General features: G+C 44.1%; 1 protein-coding gene across 1 annotated transcript in view; it reads right to left on the bottom strand.

Moving 5' to 3' along the window:
* Nucleotides 1–18,510, bottom strand: part of grid1b (glutamate receptor, ionotropic, delta 1b) — a 268,042-nt gene that overhangs the window by 18,720 nt on the left and 230,812 nt on the right. Inside the window, 4 exon segments of the mRNA XM_047338469.1 lie at nucleotides 8,337–8,456; nucleotides 11,299–11,460; nucleotides 13,686–13,859; nucleotides 15,944–15,997. Of these exon segments, the coding sequence (XP_047194425.1) occupies nucleotides 8,337–8,456; nucleotides 11,299–11,460; nucleotides 13,686–13,859; nucleotides 15,944–15,997 (510 nt within the window).

Genomic DNA, 18,510 nt, shown 5'->3' with positions numbered 1-18,510 from the left:
AACTTGCGGGCTACGTTACAACATGTACCATTTTATTTTATTTTAAAAACAACTCAAGTAAAAAAGTAACGAGTTACGGTGTCAACTTTATATTTACAGTCAATGATCCATGCCGACATTACTGGTGTAAGAAAAGTTACGTGAGATTTACTGTCGTGATGAATAGATAACAAGGCGCTGCTGATGCCAGATGTTTGTTTCCTGAACAACCAAACAAACCAACCGTCATGACAACATGAAGCCAAACAGAGAAAAGCTCGAGGCGTTGATTGAGGTGGGAGTGAAAGAGCAGCAGGGAGAGAAAGGAAAGAAGAAGGAGTTGAATAACCAGAGATCTATTCTGAGCACTGGTGTCCTTTACATGATCTCCATCCTTCTTTTTCCTCTTCATGTGGGGGTTCTTCATTAACATTGATAAATTAACTCCACCGGCTCCAAGCTGTGTTCAGACTCTTTGAGCTGATGAACCCCCCCGGTCATCAGAATAAAGAAAAGAGAAGGAGCGTTTTGAACCGAATCACTTTTTTGAGTTTCCTCCCTGGATGTGTAACGAGTCGGAGTCTTCAGCCCCCTGCTGGCCACAAATGGGACTTTTACAGTTTTAAAGATGTCTTCACAGTCAGCCCCCCCGTCACACGGCTAATGGCGTCGCAGCACAAATTAAATCACTGTTGCAGAAATAAAATAAAATAATGATATCAAAGTCTGACTCATGTTCGGTGGCTCCTTTCAAATCATACAGATGCAATGTTTTGGTCGTTTGAGGCTTTTAACTCAAACAAACTTTTAATGGTTCAATAAAAAACGTAAAACGTTACATTTTAATTTAACATCTTCATACGACCTCCTTCAGCTGATCGTTTCCTCTTCCTGTTCGGTGAAGGGTTTTCTGAGGGATGGAGCTAATCAACACTAATCGATTGTTTGAAGAGTTGCTACGATTTCATTGCACCGAGATTTTCTTTGGTTGATTACGAGCTTAAACACGATGGTGAAGATTAACATCTTGATTAGAGCGTTTGGCTTCATGTTTGTGTAACAGGAAGAAGTTGTTACACGTCGACCATCTTTATTTACAGTCTCTGATCGTCTTTATATAGAATCAGTTTGTTTGTACTTCCTGTCAGAGTCCTGTGTTTGGGATCTCTGCTGCTCCTCATGGGACGTTTTATAGTTATACTATAGTTATTTGTTTGTTTGTTTGTTTGTTGTGTTGTTTGTTTGTTGTGTTGTGTAGTTTGTTGTGTTGTTCCTCTCAGTCTCAAACCTCCGTAACTCGTGTCCTTTCTTTCTTTAAATTCACTGACACTGAATAATCTGTAAGTTGGACGTCTGTTTCATTCCCTCGTGTCTGTTCACACCTGTTGTTCAATCTAACTTCAATTTTAGTTTAAATTTGAAGTGAGAAATGGTGTCGATCCTGCAGGAAAGTGCTGACGTCGTCAGAGGAAACCGTCTGTAAGAGAGTTTGCTGAACAACTAAACTTCCCCATGAAGAAATAATAAAGACGATGTGTTCTGCTGACAACAAACCGCCTATTATTCCTGACAATAATTAGATTATTAATAGTAGAAATAGACTTTCTGAAATGCCAGACAGTCCCCGGCGAGTTGCCGGTCTTTCTAACTGCAGCTCATTTCGCTGACGTACGGCAGTTGTGTTGCTGTGAGAGCAGCCGGTAATGAGACTGAGGCGAGACAACAGGAAAGTGAGAGATGCTTCTGGAAGCTGCTGAGGGACGAGTGGTGTTTCATTACAGAATCAGCATATTACACAACCTGCGACAACATGTCTGAGTTTATCTGACGCATCAGTGTTGGTGTTCCTCGTCCCATGGAACCTCCTGTTCAGAGCTTTTCACGAAAAATAAAAACGTGACTCAACAAATCGGCTGCAGAGCGAGATCGTTTCAACAGCTACGACCGACGTTATAAAGAGACGATTCATTTTAATGTTGATATTATCTGTGAAAATGCTTTTGTTTATGTTTGTGTGAATACATTTGTCTGGGGGGGGGGGGGTTAACAAGATTGAGTTGTTTTGAAACTTAACATGAAGTGAACACAGAAGTCTGTGACGGACAGAAATATAAAATCATTTCCTGAAACTAACACATGATCATTAATTACTTACTTAATTACAACGCTAGCAAAGTGTCGAAAAGTCCAAAACGTTCTGGAACAAATTTGACAAGAAGTCAAACAATGACAATTTCTTTTCTTTTACTGTATTTGCAGTTATTAGCAGTGAAGCCGCTCAGTTTCTAAGAAGCAGGAGGAGCCATGCTGACGGCTGCAGCTTCGCTCTGCTCGGAGGTTTACTCTCTCCTCAGGGAATTTGCTTATGTTCACAGTTTCAGATTAAAAGAGACTCTCTGACAAAGATGAGCTTAAATCAAATCTTCAGAAATCCAGAAATCCTGAGGAATCATAAAGACTGTTGACACGGATCTGATCTGGACATCCTTCTCATGCTGGTTTCACATCCAGCTCGACTCAGTTCCCTGCGGAGGTCAAACACGGCGGATACATTTCCTCCTCGCCGCCTCATGCATTATTCCTAACCTCCCTGCTTCTTCCCTTTCCCTCAAAATGTCAGACCTCCTTTTTCCCCTCTTGTCATTCACAAGCTGAGCGTCTGTATCTGTGTAACTCCCCCCCGATGCTCCCGCCTCCACAGACGTCTTTTTATTCCCTCTCCTTCACCTCCTGGTTTACGGTCGTGATTGAGGGCGACTGTGGAGGATGTCGTTTCAGCGCCGAGGCCTCATCACTCATCACCTCGCTGCTGTGTATGAGTCCCAGACGTCACCTGTCAATCACAGGGTGTGGGCGGTGACTATGATGAACTGAAGTTTCAGTTTCTGTTTCATTATTAACACTAAGCTCATGTAACAATTAAAACATTTTAAATCAGTCACTCGTTCTTCTCTTCACTAAAGAAGAAAAGATTTATCTGACAATGTTAATGAAGCTTTTTGATCACAGCAGAATAATGAAGTCACACATCACGTGATCATTTTCTATATGAACCTGAACGGACGCGTCTCATCTTCGTCCAAAATGAAGCCAAAATATCTCATAATATAGAAACGCTGCCATTTTGTGCCACGGACATGGTCTTTGTTTAGTTGTGAGGACGATTGTTAACATAACACAATCCCTCAACTTCAGGGTTAAAATTCAAAGCACAACATAAAGTCTTAAACCTCAAAGTGACGATGTGAGGAGCAGCAACAATGTCCTCACAATGATATCATGATAGAATGGACAAACACACACACACACACACATTAATAACACTGCAGTCACATGTGTTGTTTCAATAAAAGCAAAGTCCCCCTGAAGTGATTCTGCTGAGGTAAACATATATTTGCTCCAAGGACACACACGTACAGTAAGGTCAATACTTTATACACACACACATACAGACACACACACACATTCAGCCACCCACAAACACTCGACCCCACACACACACACACACACACACACTGATCAGGATCCACGCTGCTGTTCTACACTCCCTCCACAGGATGTCCTTTGATGCATTTTACTGTTATAAAACCTCTTTGATGTTTCTAATCTACACAAAGCTTCACTCTCCGGGGCCTTTTCAAAGAAAAACACACCAATATGAATGTCAATTAGTGTGTGTGTGTGTCTTTGTGTGTCTGTGTGTGTCTGTGTGTGTGTTTCCGAGCTTTTGATTTGCACCTTTTTAGTTCCTCTCTACTGTAAAGACGATCCGTGGGCGTTGGATGATTAGCGCAGCTCCAGGGACTCCACCGACCCGAGCTTCGTGTTCAGGAGCTCCGTCACAAAACTTCACAGAAACATGTTTTTCATTATTTGGAATCAGTTCGGGACCATAAAAAATAACTATATATAGAAAAGTATGTAAAGATAACTTAATTGTCGTCTTCTGACTCAACTTCTGACCCAAGTTTTTTTGATTGTCCCAGAAAACGATGATTCTAATTATTAGATTACATTTCTGTGAGTAGATTCTATTGAGTCCTTCACACTGGACCTGTGATATTCAGCCCAGAGCCCAGTTTTCCTTTGCCATCAAGTTGTTTCTGAAATCCAAACATTGCATCTGTTTGATTTTCATTTTCAGCACCGAGCCTAATTTGGCGTCTCTGCGTGGGACGTTCAGGAGCTCGGTGGTCGTTCGCCTGCTGGATCTCAAATGAAGAGGAGAACATCTTTGTGGCTCTGGGGCAGAATGGAAAGAGAGAAAATATCCATCCTGCTCCATGTATTATTCACAGAAATTAGCGAGCTGCTAGTTTTCAAAGACACAAATTGTTGTAATGAGTCCAAATTTCCTCTGGGATTTGAAATTAGTCGTCTCAGGCTCATTTCTGTTCTCCAGCATTTCTAATGGGTTCATTTCAGACAGACCAGTAACAATGCGGGGCCCATTATGGACTAATGGGTGGGTAATATCCATCTGCTAAATAATTACAAACTTTCTTTAGACTCCATGAGAAACGAGACAAAGCTGAGTCGAGAGAGACAAAGAGGAGACAGATGAGACAAGGCCGCTGTCCTATTGGTCAGCTTCTTTTCAATAGACGGTGAATATATAACAACCGTTTCAAGTAGGAAGTTGTATAATCTACTGTAAATGATGTGGGTCATTATAATGTAAAACTGATTCTACAAACACTTATTTAATGATGAGTAACTGTACATTCATGTGATTGTTATGTGTAATTTAAAGAGTATTTTGAAGTACAATCCATAAACAATGAGTTATGTTTCACTGATCCAGATAAAAAGATATGTATCATGTTTTTACATGTTTCATAGAATATGAACCTAATGTGCATAAACAACCTGTGCTGTGTGGTCTCACAGACAGAGGGTTCCTGGTTCGAATCCCAGCTTGACTCTGGCTCACAGTAAAACTGAGTTTTGGTTAATTAACTCTGAATCTGCGTTTTGGTTTAAAGAAGCTTCATCTCTGCTTTAGATACGTCTGGTGTCCACACGGAGTTTCCTGACTCTGGATCAGAGACTTGTGTGAACTGGTCTCGTTTCAGTCTGAACAGAAACTGAGACTTTAGTAAACGATGACACGTTCTCTTCCTGATTGGTTCTCATCAGTCACACGTCTGGATGGGGATCCTCTTTGTTACTGAGCATCAACGGACTCATTTCTTTATAATCCTGATTAACTCCTCATCCTTCTCATTTCTCTGCCCCGCTGGGGACTCGCTGAGGAGCCTCTCGAGTCCTCACACCTCACGTTCAGAACCACTGCAGCTAAATCGGGTCTTTATTAGAAGTTGGAGAGTTTTTGTGTCTGAAGTCATCGCAGCTGCCGTCTGATTAAAAACAGCGAATCTCCGACACTCCCTCCGAGGACGGTGGGCGAGAGCATAATGTCCTCTGACACATGTTCAGGCGCTGCCGCTAAACGAAGAGGATTTTCCTGGGGTGGGGGGGCGATTTACCGACAACAAATTGCTGAGAGGACGCATCAAAAGTCAATGAGATGAGAAAAGTGAGGATGGATAGATGGGATAATACACGGGGGAGGTCTGAAGGACCGGAGCGCTCGCCACCTCACGAGTTTCCGAGGAAAGAGGGAAATAACATTTCACTCTCCATCAGGTCTGATCTGGAGCTGGGGGATGGCCCGAGGAGAGAGGAGCGGCTGGGGGATGGCCCGAGGAGAGAGGAGCGGCTGGGGTGGGGGTGGGGGGTGGGGGGTGGTGGTGGTGGTGGGGGGGGGAGAGAGGAGCGCGGACACTCAGATGGAGATGTGATGGCAAAGTGGCTGAGATCTCAGAGCCAGGATCACCACGTCGACTTGTCACAAACTCTGTCAAAGTTTCCTGTGAATCTTTCTCTTGAAGCGAGTCGGACGAAGGTTCGTTCTTCAGGAAAACGTTCGTAGAATAAAAACACAAACTGATTCCAGACAGATTTATTATAATGTATGGTTTTGAGTTTGAGAATCCTCCTCAGTTTCTGGAAACATGGCTCCTGCTTTGTGAATCAAGCTTTTAGTTTTACAGAAAGAAATCCAGTTTCAATCAAAACAACAAGCTGCTGATTGTTTGTGTTCTCACTGCATCATGTTCCTCTTTGTCGATCATTGTGTGTCTGTGTGTCAGGTGTGTGTGTGTGTGTCTGTGTGTGTGTGCTATAGGCCTATGTTCTCCTAATGACCATTATGTAACTCGGGGAACTCATAACTATGAGTGAGAAGCCAGGTGATTAAATCCTCATCATTTTGTGTGTGTGTGTGTTGTGTGTGTGTGTGTGTGTGTGTGTGTGTGTGTGTGTGTGTGTGTGTGTGTGTGTTTCTGTTGTTGTGTTTGCTCCCAAGCTCTTGAATTATCTAAATTGCTCAGACCACTTGTAAACTTGTAATTTAACACAAATTTAAAAGAAAAATCAATTTAAACAGAAATTTCATATTTTATATTGACTTTTTTTTGTATAAATTGTAAATAAAATAATCAGAACATGTTTTGTACACAGATGAAAACTCTGAATTAAAATGAGAATCAGTGAAGTGCAGCGATTCAGTCAATGTGTCTGGTTCCCTTTCATCTGTTTAATTATATTTACAACATCTTTATATATAATTTATATCTCAATCAATTATTTATTCTTCCTCATCTCTTCACTGTCCTTCATTCTTTTTTATTTTAATTCATTTCTTCATCTCATCTCTTTCTCTTCTCTCACTACAAAGTCTAGTTCTCATTTCTATTTCTCTCTTAATAGTTTATTTTGATTCCTTTTCTTTCCTTTCATCAGTATTGATTCATCTGCTCTAATGTCGAACACTCGTACATTTACAGGCAGACGAGTTAAAACTCCACTGAGCGTTAATTAAAACCACTTTCGTGCTGTTAAATATCATGTCACAGCTAAACTGCGACGCCGTTCATCAAGGTTAACGCAACACGGTTAAACAACTTTTCCAATGATTGGGAAAATTAATGAAGTGAGGATCGTTCCAGCTCGCTGTTGCATAAATGATGACCGTGTTCGTCACAGAGGAGGAACCTATAAATGTTCCTGTTCCACGACCACAGCTCCCATGAGGCTCTGATGCTGGTTCCACGCTGGTCCACAGGAGGCCCGCCCACTTCCTGTTGACGCTGTGAACTGGCTGCAGTTCACTAGAGGGCAGCAGCGAGTCAGTCCGCAATGAGCCGGAGCTGAACAACTAAAATAGTTTTTACACCAACTTCCAGACATGAAGTCACTTTGTATTTTTAATTTGGGGAACATTGATTTTTACTACGAGTATTAGGGCCATATGATTTTTTTTTTTTAGAATAAAGTCCAAATTTTACAAAAAATAATGCGAATATAACAAGAAGAAAGTTGTAATAGAATGAAAATAAAGTTTTCTCAAGAAAAGTAGCTGCTAACTGCTCATGGAGGCGTAGATAACTTTATTCCACGTTCACACAGAAACCGACTTGTATCAAATTTCAAATTTCCTTTCGCCAACATCATGTTTCGGTGCTACAGCTCCATAGATATCCATTCATTCTGACCTACCTCGCTAGCGCCCCCTACACAACACAGAAGTTGTGAGAGTGGAACTTCAACAGTCAACATGAAGGTTCAGCTGTAAACTGAGAAAGGACGTGACCAGGAGACGGCAGCGTGTCGAGTCGTCTTTATATTCACGCTCCCGCCGCTCGACCTCCTGCAGAATAACGTGCACGGCTGCATCACACATCAGATCCTCGTCTCAACATGGATTACCACCTGCTGCATGTGAAACAACTGACGCAACACAACGCGAACACACGCAGGTGAGAGCCTGAAGACAACTCACTAATATCCATATCATCCCAGAGAGCGGTGATCAGGAAGCAGCATTAATATCGGCCTGAGGCGGCGGCAGCTGCAAATAACACTGAGTGGGATTTAATGAGCTGTGGAGGTTGGAATGTAAATCTCCTTCTATTGATTAGTCTTATAATACATTTGTTAATGTGGAGATGTAATTATTGTCCTAATTATCATTAACGAAGACGTTATAAATGTTTTGCATCTGTATCCAGCGTTCACTTGAGAACAAACTCCGATAGATGGAAATTCAAACCTGATGCTAAGAATCAAACAGAGGAAGAATCTGTATAATCTGTATATCTGGGAGCTCATAGGATCGCTCGCTGTAACAAGGATGTTTCCTTTTCATCAACAACTGGAACACTTTGTCCGTCCAGCCTCTTTAGACTTGAGCTCCCCGTGTGATGACAACACGTCTGAGTGATGGAGTAGTGTCTTCACACACGATGTCTCCGTCCGGTCCGCTGGTCTGAAGTGAAACGCTGTGAACTCACCCTCTTGATGTCCTTGCCGAAGGTCTCACTGAAGCTGGAGCCCAGGATCTCGAACTGGACGTGGGAGTTGGTGCCGCCTTCCTTAAAATCCATGGTGCCCGTCAGACCCGTGATGTTACCCTGGAGGACAGAAGCAGACGCATGGATGGGAAATCTGTAGAAGACAAGATAAACCTTCTTCTGTGCCTTCTTCACAGATCTGGATAATCCTGTTCAGTGCAGCTTTTTATCCTGTTAAGAAACTGGAGCTCAAAGACCACACTGCAGTTTCCACTTGAATCAATTTAACTGTGACAGCACTGACATTAATAAACATTTGACTTATCTGATTTATTATTATTACATGGTGATTTTGTATAAAGCAATTTAAACATTTAAAGAGCTTCGCCAACAGTGGATTGTTGTTTCTCATGCTGATAAATGAGAGTTTGAAATGATATCTCAAGCTGGACACGATTCATTTTTGAGATTTATTACAGTATTTATAAACACATAGCATATCTAGGTAATGAGGTTCCACACACACATACACACCGGTGAAAAGTAAAGAGCCAACTTTACATTCTACTTTATTATGATGCGTTTTTATCATGTCACTATTGTAAAAGAGGCCGCGCCAATATTGTTAAGTGTAATATTCGACCACATAAAATATAATGAAGTGACAGAGAGAGGCAGGGAGACGGTAAGAGAGAGAGGCACGATGAAGGGAGAAGGGCATTGAGGAGACATTAAAAAAAGAGTAAGGATGGAGAGAATCAAATGGAGTGGTAGAAGACAGCAGCGAGAGAAGTGGGAACAGGAAAGAGGCAAATGAGAAAAGAGAGATAAAGTTTTACCCTGATGACGAGGCTGGTTTACATTCAGACTGATAACGCAGAGCCGACGCCTTCGCCAACGCCCCGAAGCATCAGGAGCATGAATCTGAATCAAACTGTCAACGCGCTGGTTGGCAGTTACTACAACTTAGAAAAGTGAGAAGACGATGGAGAACATCGTGACTCCAGAAGTTAGGTGAGTCCTCTGCACCGACCACTGAGAGACGAGCAGGAAGTAACGTCGTGAAGTTCTAGGGAGGTGTACTTATCCGTATGTACAGTTGCCGTATACCTATGTGGTTCCTATGCCGTACCAATGCAGTACCTATAGTGTACTGATGGTATAACAGTGACCAGGTGTAGGCAGAAGTACAGAGTAATAATATAAAGTAATAGAGTAAAGTACAGAGTGAACTGGTCTTCAGTTTATCAGGTTGTGTTCCATGATGCTTTGTGAGCTGCTAAGTCATATTGATGCCAAAATGCATCGCCATGGAAACCATCAGTCCAGGAGAATTAGACATCTGATCAGTAGTTAGATAAGGATCAACCTCATCACGTCCTGATCAGAGATCTGCTTCCTGGCCCCCTGGTGGATCCCAGGAGATGTGTTAGAAAAGCAGAGCTGCTCCGGAGAAAGGCCACGTTCATGTTTTCATGTTTGATGTGAAACGAGACGACAGCCGGCACACAGGCCGACCAACTAAATGTTTCTCCGTCACCAGCAAAGGTCGCAGTCATTGTCACCTGGAGGAGAATAAAGTTTCATTATGTTTGTGTTGGTTTGTGAGCGGCTTGCTGCACACTCAATGATGCTTCCAGTCGTCGGCCTTTCAACAATAAAGATGTAAGTTCACGTGTCGTTTCCTGGATGTTTGGACGACAGAACATCGCTCGGGGCTCGAGGGGATTTCAGTGAAACAGTTTGGAAACAGTTTCAGCTGATTGGAAGCAAACTTCTTAACTGAATCGTTAAAAACAACAAGTGTGACTCTACTTTACTGCTCAGATGAATTAAATGATGAGGATTGATTATGATTATGATGATGAGCATCTCTGAACCTCACAGTTTTAGCAGATTTCTGCCCTGAATGAAACTAAACGTTCAGTTAGTGTCAACCAACGAGTTCCCAAACCAAACTGTGACAATCTCAGCTGTAAACCATCAGCTAATGTGAGTCAGACTGGTTCAGTTGGTAAAACTAACCATGATTTATATCATCAGTGACAGAGTGTGGTAGAGCAGTGGTTTAGTTCTTCTGTATCACAGGTTTGTTTTATTAATGGTTAATGATTTCAGGGCTTGTGATGCTCAACAAAGCTTCTTTCTTTCATGTCACTGTTTACATATCATGTGCATATTAAACAGGAAACAGACAGAAGGATTGATCACTAACGAGCTCGGCGGTTGTTAACGCGACACGTGTCAAGATAACAAACTGTTTTTTAATTTACGAAGAGAAAAACAAGCTCATCAGTGCATCTGAGAACCGTCTCCGACCAATTAGAGTGAGAGACTTCAGGTGCATCGCAGATGAATGAATTTCTCTCTTTATGTTTCACCGGCTGCGTCTCATGTTTGATTTATTTTTTGTTCACAAAGGCTTTGTTGAGGTCGGTTGAAATCTAATCACACTTTAATCTTCTCCTTCTTATGCACTCCTCATCTTCAAAGCTCGATTTGATTCAGCTGTAATGCATCTTGACGTCTGTTGCCAACCGCCAATAAACAGAACAAAGAAGAAGAAGAAGAAGGTTGCCACCCGCCGGTGGACCGAAAGAGAAGAGGAAGAAGAAGTATGGGAGGTGATTCTGAAGAAGAAGAAGAAGAAGAAGAAGAAGAAGAAGACGACACAGTAGATGGCTGTAATGCACCTTGATGTTTGTTGCCACCGTCCATTAAACCAAAGGAGAAGACGTGTGTGAGGTGATTAGATGAACCAGAGGCTCCTGGTTCTCACATTCAAACCGTGAACCAGCCTTGAAAATAAGAATCAGTTCAACACGTTGAGTTAGAGGACGTATGAACTGTTCATCTCTCATTATGCCAACGCCCACTGAGACTGAAGACACATGAATGATTCCATTGAAACCCTGAACCAGGTTTGCTCTTGTTCTCTAAACGTGCTGGTCTGGGTCAGTACCTTCTGGATGGTCTCCAGCATGGACCAGCCTCCGTTCCAGGGCTTGGTGGACTTCCTGATGCAGTTGAGACTCGCCATACTGTGCCACTTCCTGTCCTCCAGCTTCCTGTAGAAGGCGTTGGCCATCATCAGCACGCTGTCGTACAGGTAGAGGTTGGACACCTGGACAGAGGACGAGGACAACTTCATAAAGCACGAAGATTCACCTGCTTCAGACACAAACACCTGCAAACACTAAAGAACCTGGTCCACAGACACAGGACCGTGCAGCTCTATGAAGACAAACAGATATTAGATATTCTTTATTCCCACTTGTTAACAGATTCTGTGTTTGACGGCTGAAGGAACCGAAACCACATAAATCAACATTTAACCTTTTACATGAATTATTGAGTCAAACAGACGCTTTTCTTTCACCTGCAACAGAAGATGTTTGCCTGAGGTCAGAGGAAAAGAGAGAAGGATGGAGGAGAGGAAAGAGGGGAGGAGAAAGGATGGAGCAGACAAATTAAGGATGCAAGGAAGGATGGAAGGAATAAGAATGAGACAGAGAGCAGACGGATAAATAAAAGAGGAACATTGGTAAAACCAGGTAGAAAGAAAGGAGAACGAGAGAAAGAACGAGAGACTGAAAAATGACAAACGAGGAGTTTCAACAAAGAAACAGAAAAACAAAAAGAACCAAAGTGTGGTGAGAAGGAAGAAGCTGCAGGGAGGGAGCGAGGAGGGAGGGAGCGAGGGAGGGAGCGAGGGAGGGAGGGAGCGAGGGAGGAGCGAGGAGGAGGGAGCGAGGAGGAGCGAGGAGGGAGGAGGGAGGGAGGAGGGAGGAGGAGGGGGAGCGAGGAGGAGCGAGGAGGAGGGAGGAGGAGGAGGAGGGAGGAGGAGGAGCGAGGAGGAAAGAGGAGGAGGAGGAAGAGGAGGGAGGAGCGAGGAGGAGCGAGAGGAGGGGAGGAGGAGGGGAGGGAGGGAGGAGAGGAGGAGGAGGAGGGAGGGGGGGAGCAGGAGAGGGGGGAGGGCGAGGAGGAGCGAGGAGGAGGAGGAGGGAGGAGGAGCGAGGAGGAAGAGGAGGGAGGGAGGAGCGAGGAGGGAGCGAGGAGGAAGACGAGTGTGAGCCCTTGTAGCTTCACACAGATCTGAACCAACACGTACGACACACACTCGTCTACACAAACGTCAAAACAAGACCAAACACATTTGTCAGCATGAATTACAGTAATTGTTCTGTTTGCTGTTTTTAAATGTCAACCACACGTCACACTTCACTACTGAGTGTGTGTTGTGTGTGTGTGTGTGTGTGTGTGTGTGTGTGTGTGTGTGTGTGTGTGTGTGTGTTGATAAATGGAATCACTCTGCAGGAGAAGAAGCTTCGTGACTTTTTACCACAACACACACAGAAGTTTGGAGTCGACACCAGAGGAGACAAAGGTCACATAGAGGTCGTGTCGTTGACTGATCATCTCAGGCAGAAACTGATCGACAGACATTTGATTATCTTAAGATGTTTGAGGATCATCCATGTTCTGTGACCATCACTCAGTAGAACTCATCCTCCATCAGTCCTCTGCACGTCTCACCATCAGTTTGGTCCATGTCCCATCTGCTAACATGGAGGAGGAGGTTTATGACCGATACTGCGGTCAGCCACCAGGGGAGCCCAGATGACGTTTTGAGGACGGTCATATCTTTATTCACGATCTATGACTTGATAATGAGATGTTGTTTGGTTTTAATATTTGTATACATTTGTTTTGTTTCATTTAATCTAATTCACGACGACAAGCCACTTTGTCCATCTGCCTCCTGGTGGTTGTTGGTCAGTATGGCGGCTCCCAGCTCTGGGATCAGAGGTTTCACTGTGCTCAGAAAGATGTTCAACAAGGGGGCGGAGCCAGGATTCTCTTTGTATATAGAGCATTAGGGACATTTTTGTGTTGCTTTTCGATATAAAATGTTTTATAAATGTCCTTTGAGTTGTACTTTCTGTCTCTTACCACAGAACTGGAGACTTTGGATCAATAATTCGTCCGTTTTACTGAATTCATTCCCTCGTCACTTCAATCGCAGAATAAAACGCCCTGAATGAATCCTCAGGTTTTTCTGTCCAACTCATCAAATCCCGTCTGTCCTCTGTGAGACGATTCATCAGCTGAAGGACACAGATGATTCTGAACAAAGTGATATATTGAGCAATCAAATTAGTAGTTTGAGAAAACGAGTTCTGAGCCGACGGTAACGATTTATTAAAAGTTTTCCATCTTCACTCAAGAACTTTTCAAAGAGAAGAAAATCCAGACTTGTCAAAGTGAGGACATTTCAGAGACACGTTCCCAGGAAGTGACCCCTTTCAGAATAAGATCTTTCAGCCCTGCTCAGTAACTCAGCGTTACCTCCAGGTTCTGCAGGTACCCTTCCTGCGGGTTGCACAGCAGCGATGATATCCGGTGGTTCTGCCTCATGCAGCGGCTGCTGCCGTCCTTCCACAGCGGGAAGATCTGCCGAATCACCGTCATGCGCCCCAGTGCACTGTGGGTAAGCTCCAGGATCTCTGTGTCGCTGATTTCCTGCAGGAGAAGAGAGAAGGAGACAAGTGATTCTGATGTTTCCTCAGAGGAGCTGAGAGGGAACTTCAGTGTCGCAGTTTATTTCACCTGGAAAACTTCAGCTCCGCAACTGACGATATTAGTTTGATTGTGTTTTAACAAGATGTGAAAATAATCACAGTCAACGAGTTTAACACCGAGTTCACCCTTAATACGCTTCTTGTATTTAAATTCCCTTTAATTAAATGAAATCCCCCTCAAATTAAATCACTATAATAATAATGAACTCACAGCTGATTTATGGAGAAACTCCACGATGTGATTTAAAGGGTTGAAACTTGACTCGAGTTGTTTCTGCAGCTGACGATGTTTGAAACATTTGAAACATAAAGGAAGACGAGGACGAGTGAGGACAACTGTAAACTTTACTTCAACTTTAGTAGAAATGGTTACAGACTAATAATAGTAATTAAATAGAAATAAGAAATATTATTGATTATAAAAACGCATCAGGTTCGGCCTTATTGAATCTGATGATGAACTCCCAGTTTCCTGACTTCAGTTGTTATCTGATTCTTCTTCAGGCTTCTACCCTGTGATCTCCTGCAGGAGGAGCTTCTCCCTCATTACCTTCATCTAACGAGTCATTAGCCTTTAGTTTGGAGGAGACGCTCAGGACACCGGCTCTGATGGACTCAGCTGTCGATACAGATGGAAGCTTTAACTGTCACATCTGGAGTCGCTGTAACGTCACCTGGAGTTTTTCACAAAGCAGCCGATTTGCATTTTAATGTGTTTTTTACAGTCAGAGTTCGTTTCTCATCTCGTCTGCTTCCGATTGGACACATCAGGTAATGAGCTTCTCTTCAGCGTGAACTACAACCTCAACACAAAGAAGAGACAGATGTGACACGTCTCTGGTGCCGGGGCATTGTGTGGGGGACGCATCTTAATGACACAAGTACATGAACTGAACCACAGACGTGTTCCTGACGTGTTCCTGACGTGTTCCTGACGTGTTCTGCAGGTTCGCAGGTTCTGCAGGTTCTGCATGCCAGAACACAGATGTCCGAGTCCTTTGCTCTGGAGCTTTTGGTGATAAGGAGCTGACGCCGGTGCTGTGAACAAAAACACTGATCTTTCTGTCCAGAAAACGATTCTTTACCTGCTTCATGAGTTTTGATGCCATTAGAAACAACAGAACCTATTTCCTGTCGCCTCCTCCTGTTCTTAATGTCATCACATGACTGCGTTCATGATGTTTTTAAGAGCAAATAAAGAAAAGTGTTGTTTTATTTCAATGTGTCTTTAAAGCAGCTTCAGTGTTTCTCAGATCCAACCTGACAGCTGCTGCTTCACAGACGCTGTTTAACCACCAGGCTTCACTGTTTAATTACTGTCCTCCTCCTCTTCACCTCTCCCTCTCATTACTGGGACTCTCTGCACCTCCGCCGCTTCCTCCCTCTCTCCTCCGCCCTGTGTGAAAGTCTCTCTCTCTCTTTAATTGGCGTCAGCGGTGTTGTCTGGTCGTGGCTGTTTGTGTTCGCAGCAGACAGAGGGTGAAGAGGACAGCCCGTCTGAGCCTCACGCAGAACAAAGCCACCGGAACAACAGGAGCTTCCACCCAAACTTCTGAGATTCAATAATACAGATCATACAAGTATACAGATGTTTACTGCTGCCGCAGGTGAAGAGATGAAGCCTTTAAATCCCCATTTGATTCCTTTTTAATAGATTCTCACTTTAGTTTAAGTTGTAGAACGTCGCGAGCAGGACCTGATGTTACTGTGATTCTTTCCGTCAGCTGGATGGAGGGATGACGACGGACTGACAGGAGACGGGTGAAAGAAAAGAGCAGGAAATGGAAAACCAGCTCGTCGTCTCCGACCTGATGACAAGACACCTGACATCTCACTGCGCCGCCATCCAGGTAGAGACGACCCGTTACCTGTCGGAGCTCAGTGACACACGACGTGAGGAGACGGGGGGACGAGCTGTCTGAGTTCCACATGATGCAGCAGAGGAAACTTTGGCTTCTGGGAAAACCTACGTTTCTCTTTTCAAATGTAGAATGAAGAGAATGAATGAACGTGTTGGTGCTTTACCTCGTTCACAAACACCCAGTGACTGTCTTTGGACGCCAGGTTGGTCTCCACCGCCTGAGAGAGAGAGAGAGAGAGAGAGAGGGGAGAGAGAGAGAGAGAGAGAGAGAGAGAGAGAGAGAGAGAGAGAGAGAGAGAAGAGAGAGAGGAAAGAGAGAGAGAGAGAGAGAGAGAGAGAGAGAGAGAGAGAGAGAGAGACAGAGAGAGAGAGAGAGAGAGAGAGAGAGACAGAGAGAGAGAGAGACAGAGAGAGAGAGAGAGAGAGAGAGAGAGAGAGAGAGCAGAGAGAGAGAGAGAGAGAGAGAGAGAGACAGAGAGAGAGAGAGAGAGAGAGAGAGAGAGAGAGGGAGAGATAGAGAAGTTAGTTAATGAGGACATACACACAACATCCTGAGGCCTCAACCACAGATCTGTCTGTCGAGTAAACACACACACACACACACACACACACACACACACACACACACACACACACACACTGGGATGGGTGGTCCCTTCAACACTGTCGAACAACAGAAGTCTTTTCAGAGCGAGCCGAGCGAGGAGCTTGTGCCTGCAGCTCGTCTGCCGCCGTGTGATAATCCTGACGACGCAGCCTCGTGCACACGATAGCGATCCGGCGGCTGATGTCACCGCACCGAGCAGACGATGGAGGTTCTGCAGGTCAAACTGCACCGAGTCCAAGTGAAGACATGTTCTCATCTTCTCATTTCCAGAGGAAGAAGAAGAAACAAGACTGGAAACACTTTCTGGATTAAACTAAAACCTGCAGAAGATGTGAATTAAACCTGCGTTTCCTCAACTAACAGACGTCAGCTGTTAAAGCAAAAGATGAAATGTTTACAACAGTGAGTGTGTGTGTGTGTGTGTGTGTGTGTGTGTGTGTGTGTGTGTAAAGGTTATGTTGACGGGTGTAATATCTCCAGGTAGGAGAGGTCATGTGAAGTGTGTTATGAGAGCAGGGCTGTGGCCTTTAGTGTAGGTTAACCTTATCAGTGACAGCATCATCTGTACACACACACACACACACACACACACACTATCCCTCCCGGTGAAACCAAACTGAAGCTTTAGATCCGAGAAGAGGAGGCGACAAGATGGAAGAATCCAAATGCAGTTGATCCTCTGACGACCATGAACATCCGACAGTGATGTTGGACTTGTGATTATTGGCAGCTCGCTGCAGTTCACTCGCCCCCTCGCTCGCCCCCTCGCTCGCCCCTCGCTCACCCCTCGCTCGCCCCCTTGCTCTCGTCCCTCTCATGGTGTCATCTGACGAGGTCACTGCTCGGCCGTGACCCTTCATGCTGCAGCAGTCAGCCCCGGGTGACGGGCGGGAGGGCGGCGGCGGCGGCGACAGCGTCTGAGTCACATGACTGACAGCTGCACAAATGTGTGAGAAGCTCGGTGCCAGTGAGAGCAGAGGAGATCAGCCGGCCTGAGGAGCAGCGAGGCGACGGCGTCCTCAACACTTTACACACTTAGCCTTTTTGTTTATGGAGCAAGAGTCAGACTTCTGATCACTTCCTGTCTGTGAGGAATAAAGACGGAGGTCAGACGTCTGTCAATCATCACGTCTCAGCCTGTTTTTTGTCAGTAAAATGAAAACAGAGTCTTTCACCTGGAAGCAGCTGATTGGTGGATATTTAACAGAGTGAATCTGATTGTGTGTCACAGCCTCAGTTTCCTGTCGTCAGATCAATAACTCATCAGAAAACTGGAATTTAACAAACATCAAGAACTGGAAACCCTGCAGAGTCTCCTCCATCATTAACTCACCGAGTTCCACATGCAGATGTTTACACAGAATATCTATCACTTTGACTTTGTGTTGATTTGATGACTTCATTGTGTGATGTCATACAGCAGCTGTCAGGTGACACGTCAGGTGACACGTCAGGTGACACGTCGGCCTCAGAGAGAAAACCTTAATGACACATTAGATATCAGAGTGATTCTGACCGTTATGAGCTGCAGAAGGTGAACGGATCTGAAGGTCTCTGACGAGAACAAGCTTTTAATTGAAGGTTGTTAAATGAAACCGACGCAAAGTCACCGCAGAGTCGCTCAGAGACGAGGAGGAGGAGGAAGTGAAGATAGTTCACAGAGGAAGTTTCCTCTTTTTAATCCTATTTATTTATTTTAACTTCACTCAGAGACTCAACCTGTGTAAAGAATCAGGTGAAGTTCGGAAATAAAAGGAATAAAAGATTTGTGCCTCGTTTCTGACCTGGATATTAATTCTACTGTGCTGAACTACTTTATATCATATTTTTACTGAATATACAGAAAGTTTCATGTGTCCCTGCACAGAATATTCATTATTTCAAACTACATCTATATATTTTATTCTGCTTTCAGGTTTTCACTGCAACAAAACATGATGACACAGAAACACAAACACAGCTGCTTCCTGTTTTAACATCATAAAGAAAGCCCTTGAACTGATTTCATCTTATTTTTCTGTGTTTCTTAAACACTCAGAGACGCACACACACACACACGCACACACACACACACACACACACACACACACACACACACAGTCCTGAGCTGCAGTGACGTCTCAG

The sequence above is a fragment of the Hippoglossus stenolepis genome, chromosome 21 (genome assembly GCF_022539355.2).
Source record: "Hippoglossus stenolepis isolate QCI-W04-F060 chromosome 21, HSTE1.2, whole genome shotgun sequence".
Taxonomy (NCBI): Eukaryota; Metazoa; Chordata; class Actinopteri; order Pleuronectiformes; family Pleuronectidae; genus Hippoglossus; species Hippoglossus stenolepis.
Note: the sequence above shows the minus strand (reverse complement) of the source record. Positions and strands in the feature narration are given on the sequence as shown.